Raw genomic sequence first — 15,470 nt, 5'->3', positions numbered from 1 at the left:
TGTTACCAGCTTTCTTTTTGAGAGATTCATTATCCACTCTGCCTGTGGGCAATGCAGCAGGAGCACTGAGGTACTTATGCTTGGCATTGGGACTGAAAATTAAGTGTTTCTTCTTTCATTCGACTTAAATCGAAAAACAGATCTGGGATGAAAACAGATTTTTTCATTTTCAAAAACGTCCCTCAAGTCCAACAAACACTGACACTTTTGGTAGTTTCTCAGACTTTTAAAAGCCCCTTTCACATATCCAAGTAAACGTAAAACATCAAAGACCTTTAAACAGATTTTAATGCATAAAATTGATTCAATTCTCCTTTCAACCACAGCTGTTGAATCAATATTCTTATCTCCAAACCATCAGTCCATTCTTTTACCCGACATATCATTTGGTCCAGAGTTACATTAGGAAACACTCGGTTCAACAGTGAACATTTCCTTCAATTCACGGTAGAAGTCAATTAATGACCAAGGCAGGTGCTCAATCTGCCTATCTGTCCAAACGATCAGATGGGAATCCTCAGCTTAACTCGGAGCAGGAAGCGTCTGGAAGTAAGGCGATCATTCGTGCTTGCGGCGCTGACTTCTCTCCCGATAGATCTGTTCAGTGAATGGTCTGTAAATACAGAAGAACAAACATGTAATAGGACAATAAATCAGAGAGTGGAAAACCGTACCAGTCCGTGCCAGGAGTGTGTGTGTGTGTGTGTGTGGTGAACCATGGCGGAGCTCAAGTGTACATGTGTATATGATAAGAAGATGCCTCGTATCTCCACGTGTTCTTCCACTCTGTTGCACATGAATGCACCGAACAGCTTTTCATCACTCAGAGGAAGAGTATTTAACGCCTGGGAGCAGAACAGGGATTAGACCATTTCTCTGGAACTCCACTGAATGTTTATACTACCCTACTATAAAGCCTGCACTGTGATATTGATTGAGCAAGGTGCAGAACTGTTTTCTTGGATGTAAATGATAACTGCAACCACAGTCATTTCAAAGAACATGAGATAAGTGAGCACAAAGACCACCGTGAGCGGCGTTTCTTTATCAATCCAAACTTATTCCGTTTGTATATATTCTGGCTTATATTCTCTCCAATTTCATTCCTTTTCGATAAAGTTTAGGAATAAAATAAAGCTTGTAGGGTTAGAAAAAGACCGTCGTCAATGTCCAGTTACAGACTTGTCTCCTACTACTGATAGTAGGAAAATGGCTACATAGTAATAGAAGTAATACAACTAATTCAAGTTCCTGATAGTCCTAATAGTTCCAACATTAGATCCAGAAAAGTCATTTAGGATCATAGGTTGAAAGTTTGTGAACCCCATTGAAAATTTCTGTGATACTAAAACTAAAAAAAAAATAAAGACAAAGACTGACTTTCATTTAGTACTCTTATTTTTGGAGAAGATAAAAGGAAAACAGCTCTTTCCAGCATGAGAGCCTTTTCTCAGCTGAGTAGCATGGTGGTGGCAGTATCATGCTGTGGACTTGAACATTGATTTCCAAATTCAAGCAGCAAATTCTGATGGGAAATAACGGCCATGAAGTAGGGGTTGAAAAGGACATCTAGCTTCCAAAGAACACGAGGAAGCTAGATTAAAATCCAAAAAAAAATGTACTTCAACAGCGACTGAGCAATCAAGAACTAGAAAATAAAAGTGGAAGTAAAGCTAACCATGGTTAACTTGGAAATAACATGAACTGAACACGGAGCAGGAGCTTTACCAAAGCAAACAAGGACCAACCAAACAAAACCAGAAGATGTTCACAAAAACATAACATCACAATCCATCCACCACGACCATGTCAGAACGTGTGAAATGAATCTCAGCATCAAGAGCGTAATGCAGCAATATAACTTCCTTAAGCTCGTTACCATAGAAAAGTTAAGGAAGAATAAAATGAATGTTCAGGAATTAACAGGACAAAATAATGATTTTAAACAAAGAGCTGAAGATGTTTTGGAGTGGAAAGCTTTAAATGTCTCCAAGCTGATAGGTTAGCTGCAGTTACAACACATACTGAACTGAATACTAGAAAGTTGGATCATTTTCCTCATTAAAAAAAGAACAAACATAACATTTTTGTAGAATTAGCCCAATTGGTTTAGTCTTTTATTAACTTTTACGACCTGTGAAAGTCGGATGATGTTTTAGATTATAAGTGACATACAATCCCAATTCTAAAAGAAGAAGAAGGGATGCTGTGTAAATTGTAAAAAAAAACAATCAAGAAAACAAACAAAAAAACCCAACATGAAGTAATGATTTTCAGATCTCATGAAGGACACATTTTTATTTACAACAGCTTTACAGCAGCACTTTTCCCCACTTTAAAAACTAACTAAATTTATTAGATTATTCTATTCTGGACAGCACGGTTACCATGACAGAATTCTAACTGTTAATTCCAGTGTTGACTGAGGGTAAGAAGATCATGGGCATCCAATATTGATTTCCTGACGGAGATGCCTCAAGATTCTCTGAATCTTCAGATAATACAGCACTATGCACTGTAGACAATGGAATGGAAGTCTTTGCAGTTTTACACTGCGGGACATTACTCTGAAAGTGCTCCACACTTTGTAGATGCACCTTTTTGCCTCTTCTGCCTCTTTAAGGTGCTCTTTTTATACTGAATCGTGTTACTGACCTGTTGCTTATTAAACAAATTACCTGCAAAATGTTCCTCCAACATTTTTATTTTCTAAACTTGCTTTTCCGGGCCTTTTCTTGCCCCTGTCCCAACTCTATTGAGACCTGTTGCTACCGTCAAATTCAAGATGAGCTAATATTTTGACAGCGTGCCTATGTGACATACAGTATGTTCATGCAGGCAGTCTTTAGCCCCAACCGTGATTGTTTTTTAAACAACCAAAGTAGTTTAGATTTGTAATCCTTTGTGATAGATTTGTGATTTTATTTCCTAAACCCAACCAGAAAGTGACGTAACATGCTTTGCTTACATGGAACTAAGGCTGGATTGAAGAGTTTGAACAAACGGTTGATACGAACGGTTTAGTTGGAGGATGTGTGTGATATCCTTTCAACATGTTCTCTATGAACTGTCATTAATAAAATGTTGGTTTACATGGTTTGTTTTGTTTACAACATACAGAGCAAAACCTAAGTTTGGCAGATTAAACAGAAAACAATTATTTATTCTAAGTAAGCATTGGCTGGATCAATCCATGGATCAATCCTCAAAAGGGCTAGATATAACCCTTATTTCTCTTGATGTCATCTTCGAACGGTGCATCTTACTTTGTGTCTTGAGTGTTATGAGCTTAAAAGGCTTCAAAGCATTCAGCTCACACGACACCTGTTCACTGCAGAGTTCCCTCATCCAGTCCCTGCGTGAGGTAATATCCCACCAGTCGCCTCACTCTGCATACAGTTTAACTAAATGAGATCATTCAGAGTCTGTGGTGGAGACATAAGACAGATATAGCATGCAGATCTTTTCACCTTCACAACATGTGGTAAAATCTGGCACCAGCCGAAAAGATAACTCACAGGTCGGGGTGAAAAGACATGATGGAGGCTGAGCATTGCAGCTAAAAACCTGCGCTCTCACCCACAGCTTGCATTAATGCCACATATTTCCAGACTCGCAGCTCTTTGACTCGGCCACGTCTGCTTTCATTTCGAGCCCCAAAGTGGCTTTTTTTAAATTTTACCTTCTTGGTTAAGTACGGTCCCTCTGAAAGATGCAGCGAGGCAGAGATGGTTGAATAACTTCCTGCCATTACTGGTTCTGATTTTCCACAGAAAGAAGGGTAAGAGGATGCGAGTAAAACCAACAACATACCCTTAAGGAGGTTGGACGGAGGCAAAAAGAGTTCATCGGCTGTAGTTCTCTGGTTAGCATGTGGACACATACGTTTCCCTCAAATGTCTTTGCTAAGGTTTATGTATGTGATAAATAAAGGTAAAGCAATGCAGTACATCACATTTCTTTGGTATGCAGAGAACCTCGTAAAAGCCTGGTAAAATACTTGGTTAAGATGAAAAATATTCACAGTACAGTGAGGCCAGTAATCAAAATAACGATTTATACAGTGTGACTCATTAAAGCAACCCTAGAGAAGTGTTTGAACCTTAAAACTATATGCTTCTGGCTTGCTTTGAAGTATATTGACAATTATTACACACATTTCTGGCCTTGAATCACTAGGAAATGAGGAAAAAAAAGATAATGTGTACAAACTAGACACGGGCTGAGAATAAACATCAGATTTACCGCTGGAGAGCTCAGAGATAAAACCCAACCCAGGATCACAGGTGAATCTACGGGTTTACTACCATGACACAGCACATAATAATATACCACATACGTGTGTCTTATTCTTGTTGGTCCCTGTAACACTGGTGTTCTATCCAACAACTGTAGGGGAAGCCCAAGAACAACAAAAAAAAAGTTGTCTGGTATTACTTTAAAGCCACAATTTGAATGTGGCCAAATGTTGTTCCCAGTGTCCGCGGTTATAATGATACACAGGTTCCCTGGACGAGCTGTTTATCGATAAGAGAATTAAAGTTTCACAGGGTAGGTCCTTATATTTGCTGCTATTATTCTCTAGCTATACTTGATGGATGATAGCTTTGACTGGATTGTTGGTCAGACACAGTAGTGCATTTAAAATGCATTTTATATGAAGTACAGGTGGTCCATCTTTGCTGAGTACTGTCACACTTTTACAGGTCTTGTCTGCTACAAAGATTTATAAAAGGGGACTGTTTACTCGTATATATATTCATCATGCATATCACTATGTCTCAAAAGTGTACAGCGACATCTCGTCTATCCTCTGTAAACTTACTTCTGATTTCAAAACTCTGGCAGTCCGAACAGAACCATTTCCCCTCTGTTGTTCCTGACCACCAAACATTACCGCATTCGTTACTACAGCTACCTGCCGTATCCCTTACTTTCTCACTAATAAATACAGTTTCCTGTCTGAGTTTAGCTTCACAACCAAACCAACACACAAAGTAGGGATTTCTTTCTTTAGCCATCACATAGAGAAAGTTTCAGAAGCTTATCAACCCACATCAGTCCTTGAAATTTCTCAGTCTTTCTGACAACAACAGAGAAGCTACTGTGAACATCACACCCACCTCCACAGCACTTTGATTGGACTTTTGTAAATTCTGGCCTGCATAGATCTATTTAGTCTTCTGTTTTCTGGAAAAACTGTACTTGTGGATGACATAACTAACAGAGAAATAACTTTAGGATTCTATTTCCCTCATCAAGAACCAGGCTGTGTGACTCTGCAGCTGCTAACAGCTGTTCACTGCCTTTTGTTCTTATTTGTTTTATCAAAAAATGTCAAATTTCACAGATCTGGTTGTTAAAAGGTGCTCTTATATTTAGCTTTTGTTGCGTTCTCGTACAAGACACGTTTGTTTTATACTTTTCTTGGACAAAATCAAATGGATGAATAGTATTTGGTGCATCCAGAGAAGAAATAAAGGAAATAACAAAACACTAGCATGTCGAAACTGTCAAATCATCCTCAAACAGCTAAAGCCACTTTCCCTCTTATTCGATGGGACGGTCACGGCTGTGCTTGAAAATATTGTGATTTATTGTGATCACAAATGATGTCACATAACAAAACTAACATCTCCATGCCTGGTGCATGTGGCTTCAGTCAGTCGAGTTTATATAGAAGAAGGATCAGTGGGGGAAAAGTGTGCAAGCAGTTTCATCTTGATCTCGAACTGTTTGAGATGTGTTTGAGTTGAAACTGTTTAGATATGGCTGCCCGCTGTGGTGCCATATCATTTACGTCACAACAGGCTCATGCAGTGACGATGCGGAAAAACACGATCATGGCTTAAAACTCCCTGAAATGTCAAGCTAAGAGTTTAACTAAGATGTTAAACTCTTCAGGAGGGAACACTGTGGGATTCACCGTTAGAGAACTCATCATCACATGGTCTGAATGGAGCCTTTGACTGGAATTGTTTTTTTTTAGTTTGTACCTGTGTTGATTAGCAATGTTGGATAAAACTGTCTGTGATGCTAACGCTTTAACTTTGACTTCAGACCTGTCAGAAATGTACTCTTAGACAGTTATTTTGACTTGTGAAGGATACGTGTCCACATTGTTGTATGTGAAAATTGGATTTTAGTGTTAATTTCATGTTGGAGGAAAAAAACAACAATCAAATGATGGTGTTAGCACCTGTTTTACTGTTGTTTTACAAAAATATCTTCTAATAACAAAGGTGAACAGGACTGGAGACAAAGACTCACCCCTCAAATCTTATTGCCACCTTGTAAGCCACGGCCACTATGACAGTCAGGACTAGACCAGCAGGACTGGCACCACTGGAGACAGAAAGACAGAAAGACACAAGAAACAGTGAGACACAAGTCCTAGTTTGCTTGCACAATATATAATTGGAACTCCACAGACAATTTTCTCGGTGGAGTGCTCCTCTGAGTAGTCCATTTAGCTTCCACAAAATGTGAACTGTGTAATGAAAGAGATGGGGAAAAAAATATATACGAATGTAGGGCAGCAGAAAACAGACTAAACTAAGGTTTAAATAAGAAAACAAAGCTTTCGTGTCCACATCCATCCTAAAATGTAAATTTGATGCATCAAACAACTGATAGGAAGCATTTAATCATCGACCTGAATCCCACAGAGAGGCACAGAAAAGGAAGTGAACTAATGATCGTCAATGTAATTACTGGAAAAATGGGGCCGAGTTACGTAACTATAGAAAAAAAAACAAAAAAACATAACACATTGACCCACATATACCTGATCAGAAAGCAGCAGAGAGACACAGATTCTTATCATCGAAAGAACAGAAAAGTTGGGATAGAAATAAAACCTGAACGCAATGACTTGCAAACCTCCCTAAACTAAAAATGTATTCATAACACATCTAAAAAAATAAATAAATAAGAGCTGGGTCTGGTTATGTGGGGAACATCTGCCTTTACCTAACCAGAGAGCAGCTCCATAACACCGATTTCACAGAGCGAGGAAAAGAAAAAAAACCAAAACATGCAGATACGCTTTCCTACAGGAGCACGCTCACACTGACATGATGGTGGCAATGAGCCAGGTGTAATCATGTGAAAACCTGAGATTGCAGCGCTAAAGACCCTCTCATGTGACAGAACAGTGCGAGTAAGAAACAGCAACACACACACACACACACACAATGCACTGCATCTGTGTGAGCTGCAATACAGTTCATGCTAAATATCTCAGGTTTTAAAACAGACTCATGTGAGTGTCAATCAAAACAATCCCTTTTCTTATCTAAGACACGACTATTATTAAAGCGCAGAGTAATTGCAGCTTTTTAGTTGTCATATGGTTCAACAGTAATGTGCAACCTTATTTCTTAAGATTAAACCACTTGAGTGAATAATATGTTAATTATCTGAACGCTATATTCTAACTGCTTAAGATGTTGAAGAGTCCAAACGGAGCATATCTGCCGTACAGCCGTGCGTCACTTCCACTTACACAACTGTAACCGTTTGGCATCTGAGGGGGACAAATCGTTCAGTTTGGAAGTGAAAGGTTTAGCACCCTTCCTCAGCTACAACAGACACGTCGTGTTGCTCTAAAACGCAGGAGGAATTGATAGGAATGCAAGTCTGAATGGGGCTGCATAAATGTAAGGCTTTAGGACAGTCTTCAGGGGAGCAATGACGCAAAATAACAAACAGAAAATGAACAAATCCAAAACACAATAAGTCCTTGTCTAATGCTTCGGTTACGCTTGCCGTTCTCACCCTGTTTTCTATTTATGCTCCACGAACACGTTTCATCAATTTGAAACGGTATTTGGACAGGTTTTTTTTCCATTTCATCCATGAAAGGCATCATTTCTTAAAAAGAGCAATGTTGTAAACTCCCACCCGCTGAGACAGTGAGTTACATCCCTCTAAGACTTGTTACGTTGACATATTATGTTCCACATCCGGTGTTGACGGCAGAAAGATGAGAACAAAGCTGCAGAGCCTTATAGAGGCTCTCTCTCGTGACTTTGTTTTCTAAGTCAGTTCAGTAGCAGCTGTGATTACCTTCTATTCATGGACTTCATCCGTATCAGATTTGATGCACAACACTGGCTTCAGTGAGGCCTGCTGAGTGAGACACACCATGAGTCAGCAGACCTGGTGTTGAGTCGCCTTTCACCACTGACCCACATTACAGACCGTCGTAAATACAAATGTCAAAACCAGAACGGAGCAGTATCTGTTCACTTGATTGTGCCACATTGGAACATTTTCCCCAGAATGACAAAGTGCTCCAGTTTCCTCTTTTCATTTCAAGCGGGGGAAATTGGATATCAATCTTTTTTTTTATTGCTATTTATGTCCCGTTTTTTATTTCTAATATAAGCCCTTTGGTTTCTTCTCACAATTAGACAGAAAACACCTGCTTTATTTACTCTGTAACGCAATGTTGGATCTCAGTCTTTTCATCCAGAGAGAGCAGCTGTCATTTTGCTGACAGGTGTTCTGAATAAATGAATATTACATTGCATATGTATGAAAAAGTCTGTCAGTTTTAAACACCCCCTCCCCTTTTTTTCTATTTTCTTATTTCTTAATGAAGCCTGTTTTTAAGCCTGACAGTCCCCTGGAACGTAGATTAGCAGAAATTAATTGAAATATGCAGGTTATTCTTGTGGCAGACCTGGAGGGGAAGAGCAGGTTTAGCCTTCACATGTTCTAAAGTAAAATGAATAGAATGCAGCTGGTAGCACATGACGGTGCTGTTGCTGTTAGAGACATTTGCATGTATCGTATGTCCAGTTAAAAGCCCGGCCCTTCATTATAAACGATGCTGGACTACATTGTGCTCATCTCTGTATTTCTCTTGGTGATTTGTGCTGGAGAAGCTTATTGCTCCATTATTTTCCTCCCGACTTCAGGGTACATATGCACATATTCACTGGGAACGTTTGGGCTCTTCTTTTTTTTTTTTTAATATTTACTCATTTAAGCCTTTAATACCCAATTTTTCGGTAGCTTTCAGAAAGACGGAATTAGGTGTCACTTTGTTATTAAGATAACAAGTTAATTAATCTTGTTTTCTCAAGATCACTACATAGATTTACTGTGAGCTTGAATATCAATGGTTCCTGTGTTAACATCTAATTTTATTGTTCATTATCTTTCTAATGGCGGCTGGGGAGGATCTATTAAGCCATTACCTTGAGGAAAGACTGTCTTGAGATAACAACATAAATCTGTCAATTGTGATGATAAGACAAACCTTGTTATTTCATGATAGTGATATTGAAAAAAGAATTCCAAGCATAGCTTCGCTCAGTTTCTTTCGCTCAGCGTTATTAAATAAATAACAGAACTTTAGAACGTTCTTCCTCGATGGTTTACCCATAATGACTTTACCCATACTCTGAGAATTGCTTTTTTCTCAGCATCTTGAAAGAAAAAAATGTGCCTAAGCTGTAGCTGAAGCGTTCGGTCTGTGTCTGAACATAAATCCAGATTTTTACAGCTCCAATGCACGACTGTTTTATTTAAAACAATGCAATGTGTTTGTTGGCTTGATGTGGATCTTCATGGCAAAATGACATGTTATGAGACAACTGTTAGTCTTGTGAAAGAGTTTTCTGTAGTATGACGCAGCTCCTCCTCTGACACACAGCGGAGGGCAGCTTTCATTGAACGGGAGGCCTGGAAATTTAAAGACACTAATTAACCTAACATGCTTGTGGGCGGAAGCCGGAGTACCTGGAGAGAACCCACGCATACACTGGGAGACCCTCTTGCTGTGAGGCAACAGTGCTAACCACCACGCCATCATGCAGCCCCCATGTTCATTCTCATGAGAATGTCAAATATCAGAAAGCGCACCGTGGTGCTTCTCGTCTCTTTCAGAGGCATGCCTGAAGCGTGAGGCCCATTAAAGCACAAGTGACCAATGTCTTAGGGACTGAATGTCATCAATCTCACAGATAATGTAGCCTATCTTATGCATGGAAAGAGGCTTCAGAGTGTAAGCATGTATACAGGCACCTGCGGTCTTTGAGCATAATGCTAACAATAGCATGCTAACATCCTCTGAATGTCAATGCTAACATGGACTTTTGTAAAGATATGCAGATAGTGAGTCACATGACAGTGAGATTTATCATGTGAAAACAGGTGCATGCTGCTGTAGATGCAAACTGACATGTCCGGGGAATCACCAAAATCTAAACGCCCCCCGGTGTCAGTAGAAAAGTTACTGAATTATTTCAGTCTTGTTCAAAGTACTGAACTGACCAACTATGGACACGCAACAGTGCCCAATATAAACTCAAAACCAGCCACATTGGCCTTGAGCTCTGCATTGTAGGAATGTTGTTTTATTCAGCAGTCTGTTCCTCAGTATAGTTGGCAAGTCACTGCATATTTATGTGAAAACATGTAAAACCTCCTATTAGCAAGGTTAGCACCAACGCTAACTTGGCTGGGTCCCTCATTGTCATGTAGACAAAGGGGAGATTGGAACATTTTCTGATGTCAAACAAAAGCGATAGCTGTACACAATCTGACGTCACAAGCCAAAAGTCTTAGTTTTCCAGTCAACACATAAACATTACAGTCTGAGTCAGCTATAATCTTTAAACTGGAAGGCATTTTCCAAATAGTAACCATATTTCCATGTTTGCGTGTACAGAGTCTTAGAAAACCAGTAAATAACATTCAAGAGGTTGCAAGCTGTGGACATTTTTGAACATATATAATTTTTGTACAGTTCTAAAATTACTGACTTCGCATTCTCATCCCTCCTTCCAACTGGTGTCCGAAACAAACAGAAATGTGACCTGACCCATTTTAGTTATAGCAAATCAGTTAACTACATGCATGTCACACGCATGTAGTTAACTGATTTGCTATGATTGTGAAGTTCAAACCTTTACTGCCTTTTTAAATTACAATAAAAGTAATATAATGTTCTCTCTGATAAAAGAAAAAGTGTTTTGCTTAGTACTCCAGCCTGAGCGAGGGAAGTTCTCCGACTGAAACTGAGTTAATGACATTCAATCGGGTGCTTTTTCATCATTTACTGCACAAGACACATCCTCCCTAATTTAGAGGTAGTGTGCAGGCTGCATGTTCCTGCTGCCTTCCCCCCATTTTCACCCTATATTACCTATAACGTTTGTGAGGAGCATCCTAAAATGTCCTAATGATGAAGATATTGTCCTCATTGTGATCATGAACTAAAATGTACACACACATATACAGACACACACAGCAAAAAGAGAGTGGGCGTTTTCCCTTGTTATCGTCTGCGTATGAATGAGCGGCAGCAGGAGACCTAAACAACAAGCTGTCGATGATACCAACAATCATGACTAGAATAGAAGAACTATTTCCTGAGGGAAAGTCTGAACAGATAAATCATTATGGTCACTGGTGGCAGCAGCACCATAGAGTTCAAGGTCAGTCAGACCACTCAAGAGTCCTTCAGATTTCCAGCCCTGCTAACAAGCATGCCATCTGCGTGGGTATTGTAAATGCAGATCTCATGGAGCAGATGGCGAAGTTAACGGAGGGGGTGGGTGTTGTGAAAGTGGACAGTTGGAAATCAAAGCTGTATGCTTAAAAACAAGCATGTGTTCTGTGTAAAATATTTCACCTCATGGTAGTGTGAGACATTTATAGGGTAGAACTACAACCCCAAATCACGAAGAGTTTGAACGGAAGACTTAAACTTCTGCGATTGAGCACAACCACAAGCCCATACCATCACAGAGCATGACTGCCTGACTGGTTGCTCTTTTTTATCTTTTGTCTGGAGCACATAGTGTTCATTTCTTCCAAAAAAAAAAAATCTGAGACACTGATTCATCTGACCACAAAACACCTTTCCACTGTGTGATAGTACCTTTCCCATGTTGGTATGTCACCTACTGATGAGTCATGGTTTTTGAACAAAGTATAAGTGAGGGATTGGAGATCATGGGTGTCCAGCATGGGCTTGCATTCTTGTTCTTAATACACTGAATTTACTCCACAGTCCTTTAATCATTTCACGATATCATTCACCATAGAAGAAGAAATATGCAAATCTCCCCAAATTTCCTTCAAAGAAGACGCTGCTTTTGTATGAAGTTATGGTTAGAATCAACTACTGAGATCACCTTGCGAGAGGCAGGGTGGACCTTATATGGGTCCCTCTTGAAAAGGAGTCCCTCTCGCTATAAGGTAACGGTGCTAAACACCAAACCACCCTGCAGCGCACCTGTCTAAAACGATTTCTGATCTATTCGCTCAAACAGCATTTGAACCGACTTTTCTAAAAGCTGAAAGGTAGCGGATGACCGTCTCTGTGCTATAATGTATGACTGGGAGATGAAAACAGCTTCCAGTTCATTGCGAAAGCAAGGACATGTGAGGGTGAAAATATGCAAGGAGATAAAGAGCGGTGTGATCCACTGTGTTAAGTCTTACAGAAGGAAAAATCCACACAAATAATACACTTTGACTGAACAAAACTGCTTCTGTTCTTTTACATAAAACCAGAATGGTTAGAAACACAGACTGAAAGGATTCGTTTAGTTATTTGCTTTAGGCTCATATAAAACAGGCCAAATAAAATCACCTCTGATGCGTCATGACCAGGCCATTACAGTAGTTAAATTTGACCTACACCATTAAATCTCTTATGCAACTGAAGTGTTACCCATGTTTTTTTGTTTTTTTTAAACTGAAACTTCTCAGCACTTAACTGTAACAGTAAGTTTGTTCTTGGACAACACTTGCAAATATCAGCGTGCCAAAGCAGAATCTGAAGCCTTGAAAACAAAAATCAGAAGCTTCAAATAACGACGATCTGAGCGCAACATTACACCAGATCATAAACACAACCACTTCACATTGTGTCCCATGTTCATGCCACAGCAGGTCAGGCTTGTTTTGGTCGTACCCACGCAGTGTCAGTCAGGTACTTTTAGTATTGTGGTTGCAGTACTCTTGCTACACTGAAGCAAAATCATCTCTGAACCACAGGCGCTAAACTGCTGACGGGGCAAATATAGCCATGAATACGTTCTCTGTCCATGATGATGTCTTGAGATGCATTTTATCATTTCATGATTGAACTCTTGCTCTGTTGTTAAACTCCAGACACCGCACAGTTTATTTGGGCCGCAGCTGGCAGAGAGTCGGGAGCGAGGGTGTGATTTGGCCCTGAGCGGAGAATGATCTTCTGAGAGTCAGAGCATCATTGTTCGGTCGCGCTCAGAGATGCCGCCTCAGCCCACAAGTACAACACATGACTAAGGTTTATGATGCAACTGAGGAGCAGAATTTACCACGGCTATAGTCACTGGGGTACTGTGACACTGATAAAGCAAATTAACTGTCTGAAGCTGTGGGGGAAATAAACTGTTGGGGGATGGCTTGCGGGACAGTTGGAATAGTTGGATTAAATAAGATTTTCATCATGTGAAACTCCAGGTCAGGTCATACTCTTCTTGAATTAGCCTCTTTACGACATAAGTTTTCACTTTTCTTACTGGCAGAATCCACGATCAAAACCACATTCATATTGCATCCCGAAGCTTGCGTGCACATATAAAGTCCAAATGTTAGATATGAAGCAAAACTTCAGGTAATGACACAAACATTCAGTATTCAGTTCAGTAACACCAACAAAACAAGGAAGACCCTCTTATTAAGTTAGGGAGTTTTATTCAATCTGGTGTATTCCTGCACGACACAATGAGTCCTCTTTATGCGAGTGCTGTGACAACAGATGCTCTTCATCCCTGCTGCATATCTGAGAGAACATTACTGAGAGTTGGACTGCCAAAATGATCACATTCACCAGTGACTGTAGGTGCTGCTAAATCAAGCAGGATTTAAATCTTGTGGACTTAAACTCAAGGACCTTGATGCCTTAAAGTGTGCTGAATAAAGGTTAAATCCTGTTAGTTCAGAGGCTGTGCAATGATTCCTTCATGGCTTTATGGGAAAAGCTCAAATCAAGAGTGGGCTGTTTTCAGTGTTGATAAGGACAAGTAACTGTCCAATAGTGTGACCTTCCTTGTGGAAACATCTGACAACTGCTGCATCCATTTACAGAAGATGCATTCATGAACAACGCAGAGGGTGGATCTTATTTCACAATAATTGAATAAACAGAGGAAGACAAATGGAAAATCCTTTCCTATCCTATCTTATATCTCAATTTGATGGCACTACATCCCAGTTGTTGAGATATTTCACTCACAGCCCTAACTGAAAAACCTTATTCCACTCAAAAAATTCTCTGGGGTTCAACCAAAGATATTCATCCTCTGGAGACCATCAATGTCTGTATGTGTTTCCTTACGTCTGGCCCCATTCCCTGGAGTCAATAGGCTTTTCGCCCTTGTCGTCACTTCTCTGGTGCAATGGTTTTCTGCAACCTTTCACACATCCTAACTCTGCTCATCTGCTCCTATCCTATCCCCTTCCTCTGTTCATGTTCTACCGAAATAATAGATTGGAGTCCAATCACCAAACAAAGTCATTTTAAATTAATCACTTGAACATCAATAAATTGCAAGCCTTCCTTTCACTTGATCTCTTCTTATCAAAATAACTGAGTGATATTTCCACCTGTGCCAAAGTAGTCGATGTAGGGTTGTGATCCTCTGCTGATACGCCTCTGAGCCGGAAAGGGAAGGACTAACCGAGACAAAACAATCTGTCGTAGTGCTGTTGGCATCGCAGTAAGGACACAGTGATTTGGGGCTGAGCCGCCTCTGTCAGCCATATGTGAACAGTGGCAGGTTAACAAGCTTATCTAGTGTCTTTTTTTCACGGCATGAAAAGGGCTGACAACAGTCATGTGTTGATATGGCAAGTGGGTTAAGTGATTTGGAATGCTTTTCAGTCTATTTTGATCATGAATACTTAAATATGTATAAATCCTGAAATAAATAAATCACATAAACATAACTAGATATATAGAATTGATATCGTAAAATACATACAATTTTTTATTAAAAACACATTATTAATAGGAAACTTTATTCATTTCAAGGGGCCTTTCTTTTTTAATTCTACATTCATTTATTTTAGAAGACTTATTTCATAATTCACAGTGTTTGGAGTCATATGTCAGGGGAAGTTTCCAGCTAGATGGAGAGTTTTAACATTTGATGGTGGTGTGGTAAACTGATTGAAACCAGATCAAAACTATCCTCCCTATTTAAATATAAGAACCGGGAACAAAAAAAAAGCTGGTAAATAAATGTCTCAATGGAAAATATTAGTCCTGCAAATGAAGTAAATGTCACATTATTTTAATCAAATTCACCTTAAGTAAATAAGTGTGGAATTATGAGTTAAAGTCACCTTAAATTAGCTGAAGTTGTCCATTAAAGTGATATATATTCTATACGATTTTTTGTTCCATGATTTACTTAATAGTTCTATTTATCTATTTAACTCACATTTTTCTGCAT

General features: G+C 39.5%; 1 protein-coding gene across 2 annotated transcripts in view; it reads right to left on the bottom strand.

The window, feature by feature from the left end:
- Positions 1-270: 270 nt before the first annotated feature.
- Positions 271-15,470, bottom strand: part of pemt (phosphatidylethanolamine N-methyltransferase) — a 56,856-nt gene continuing 41,656 nt past the window's right edge. Inside the window, exons 6-7 of one of the 2 annotated variants that reach the window (XM_072373839.1) lie at positions 6,271-6,345; positions 271-613 (exon numbers count right to left, since the gene is read on the bottom strand). In XM_072373839.1, the coding sequence (XP_072229940.1) occupies positions 559-613; positions 6,271-6,345 (130 nt within the window). In that variant the 3' untranslated portion in view covers positions 271-558. The remainder of the gene's footprint in view (positions 614-6,270; positions 6,346-15,470) is intronic. The other variant, XM_072373840.1, reaches the window with a different exon arrangement.

The sequence above is a fragment of the Leuresthes tenuis genome, unplaced genomic scaffold (genome assembly GCF_036924035.1).
Source record: "Leuresthes tenuis unplaced genomic scaffold, fLeuTen1.0.hap1 SCAF_20, whole genome shotgun sequence".
Classification (NCBI taxonomy): Eukaryota; Metazoa; Chordata; class Actinopteri; order Atheriniformes; family Atherinopsidae; genus Leuresthes; species Leuresthes tenuis.
The sequence above is the reverse complement of the archived record's forward strand: the minus strand, read 5'-3'. Positions and strand labels throughout refer to the sequence as shown.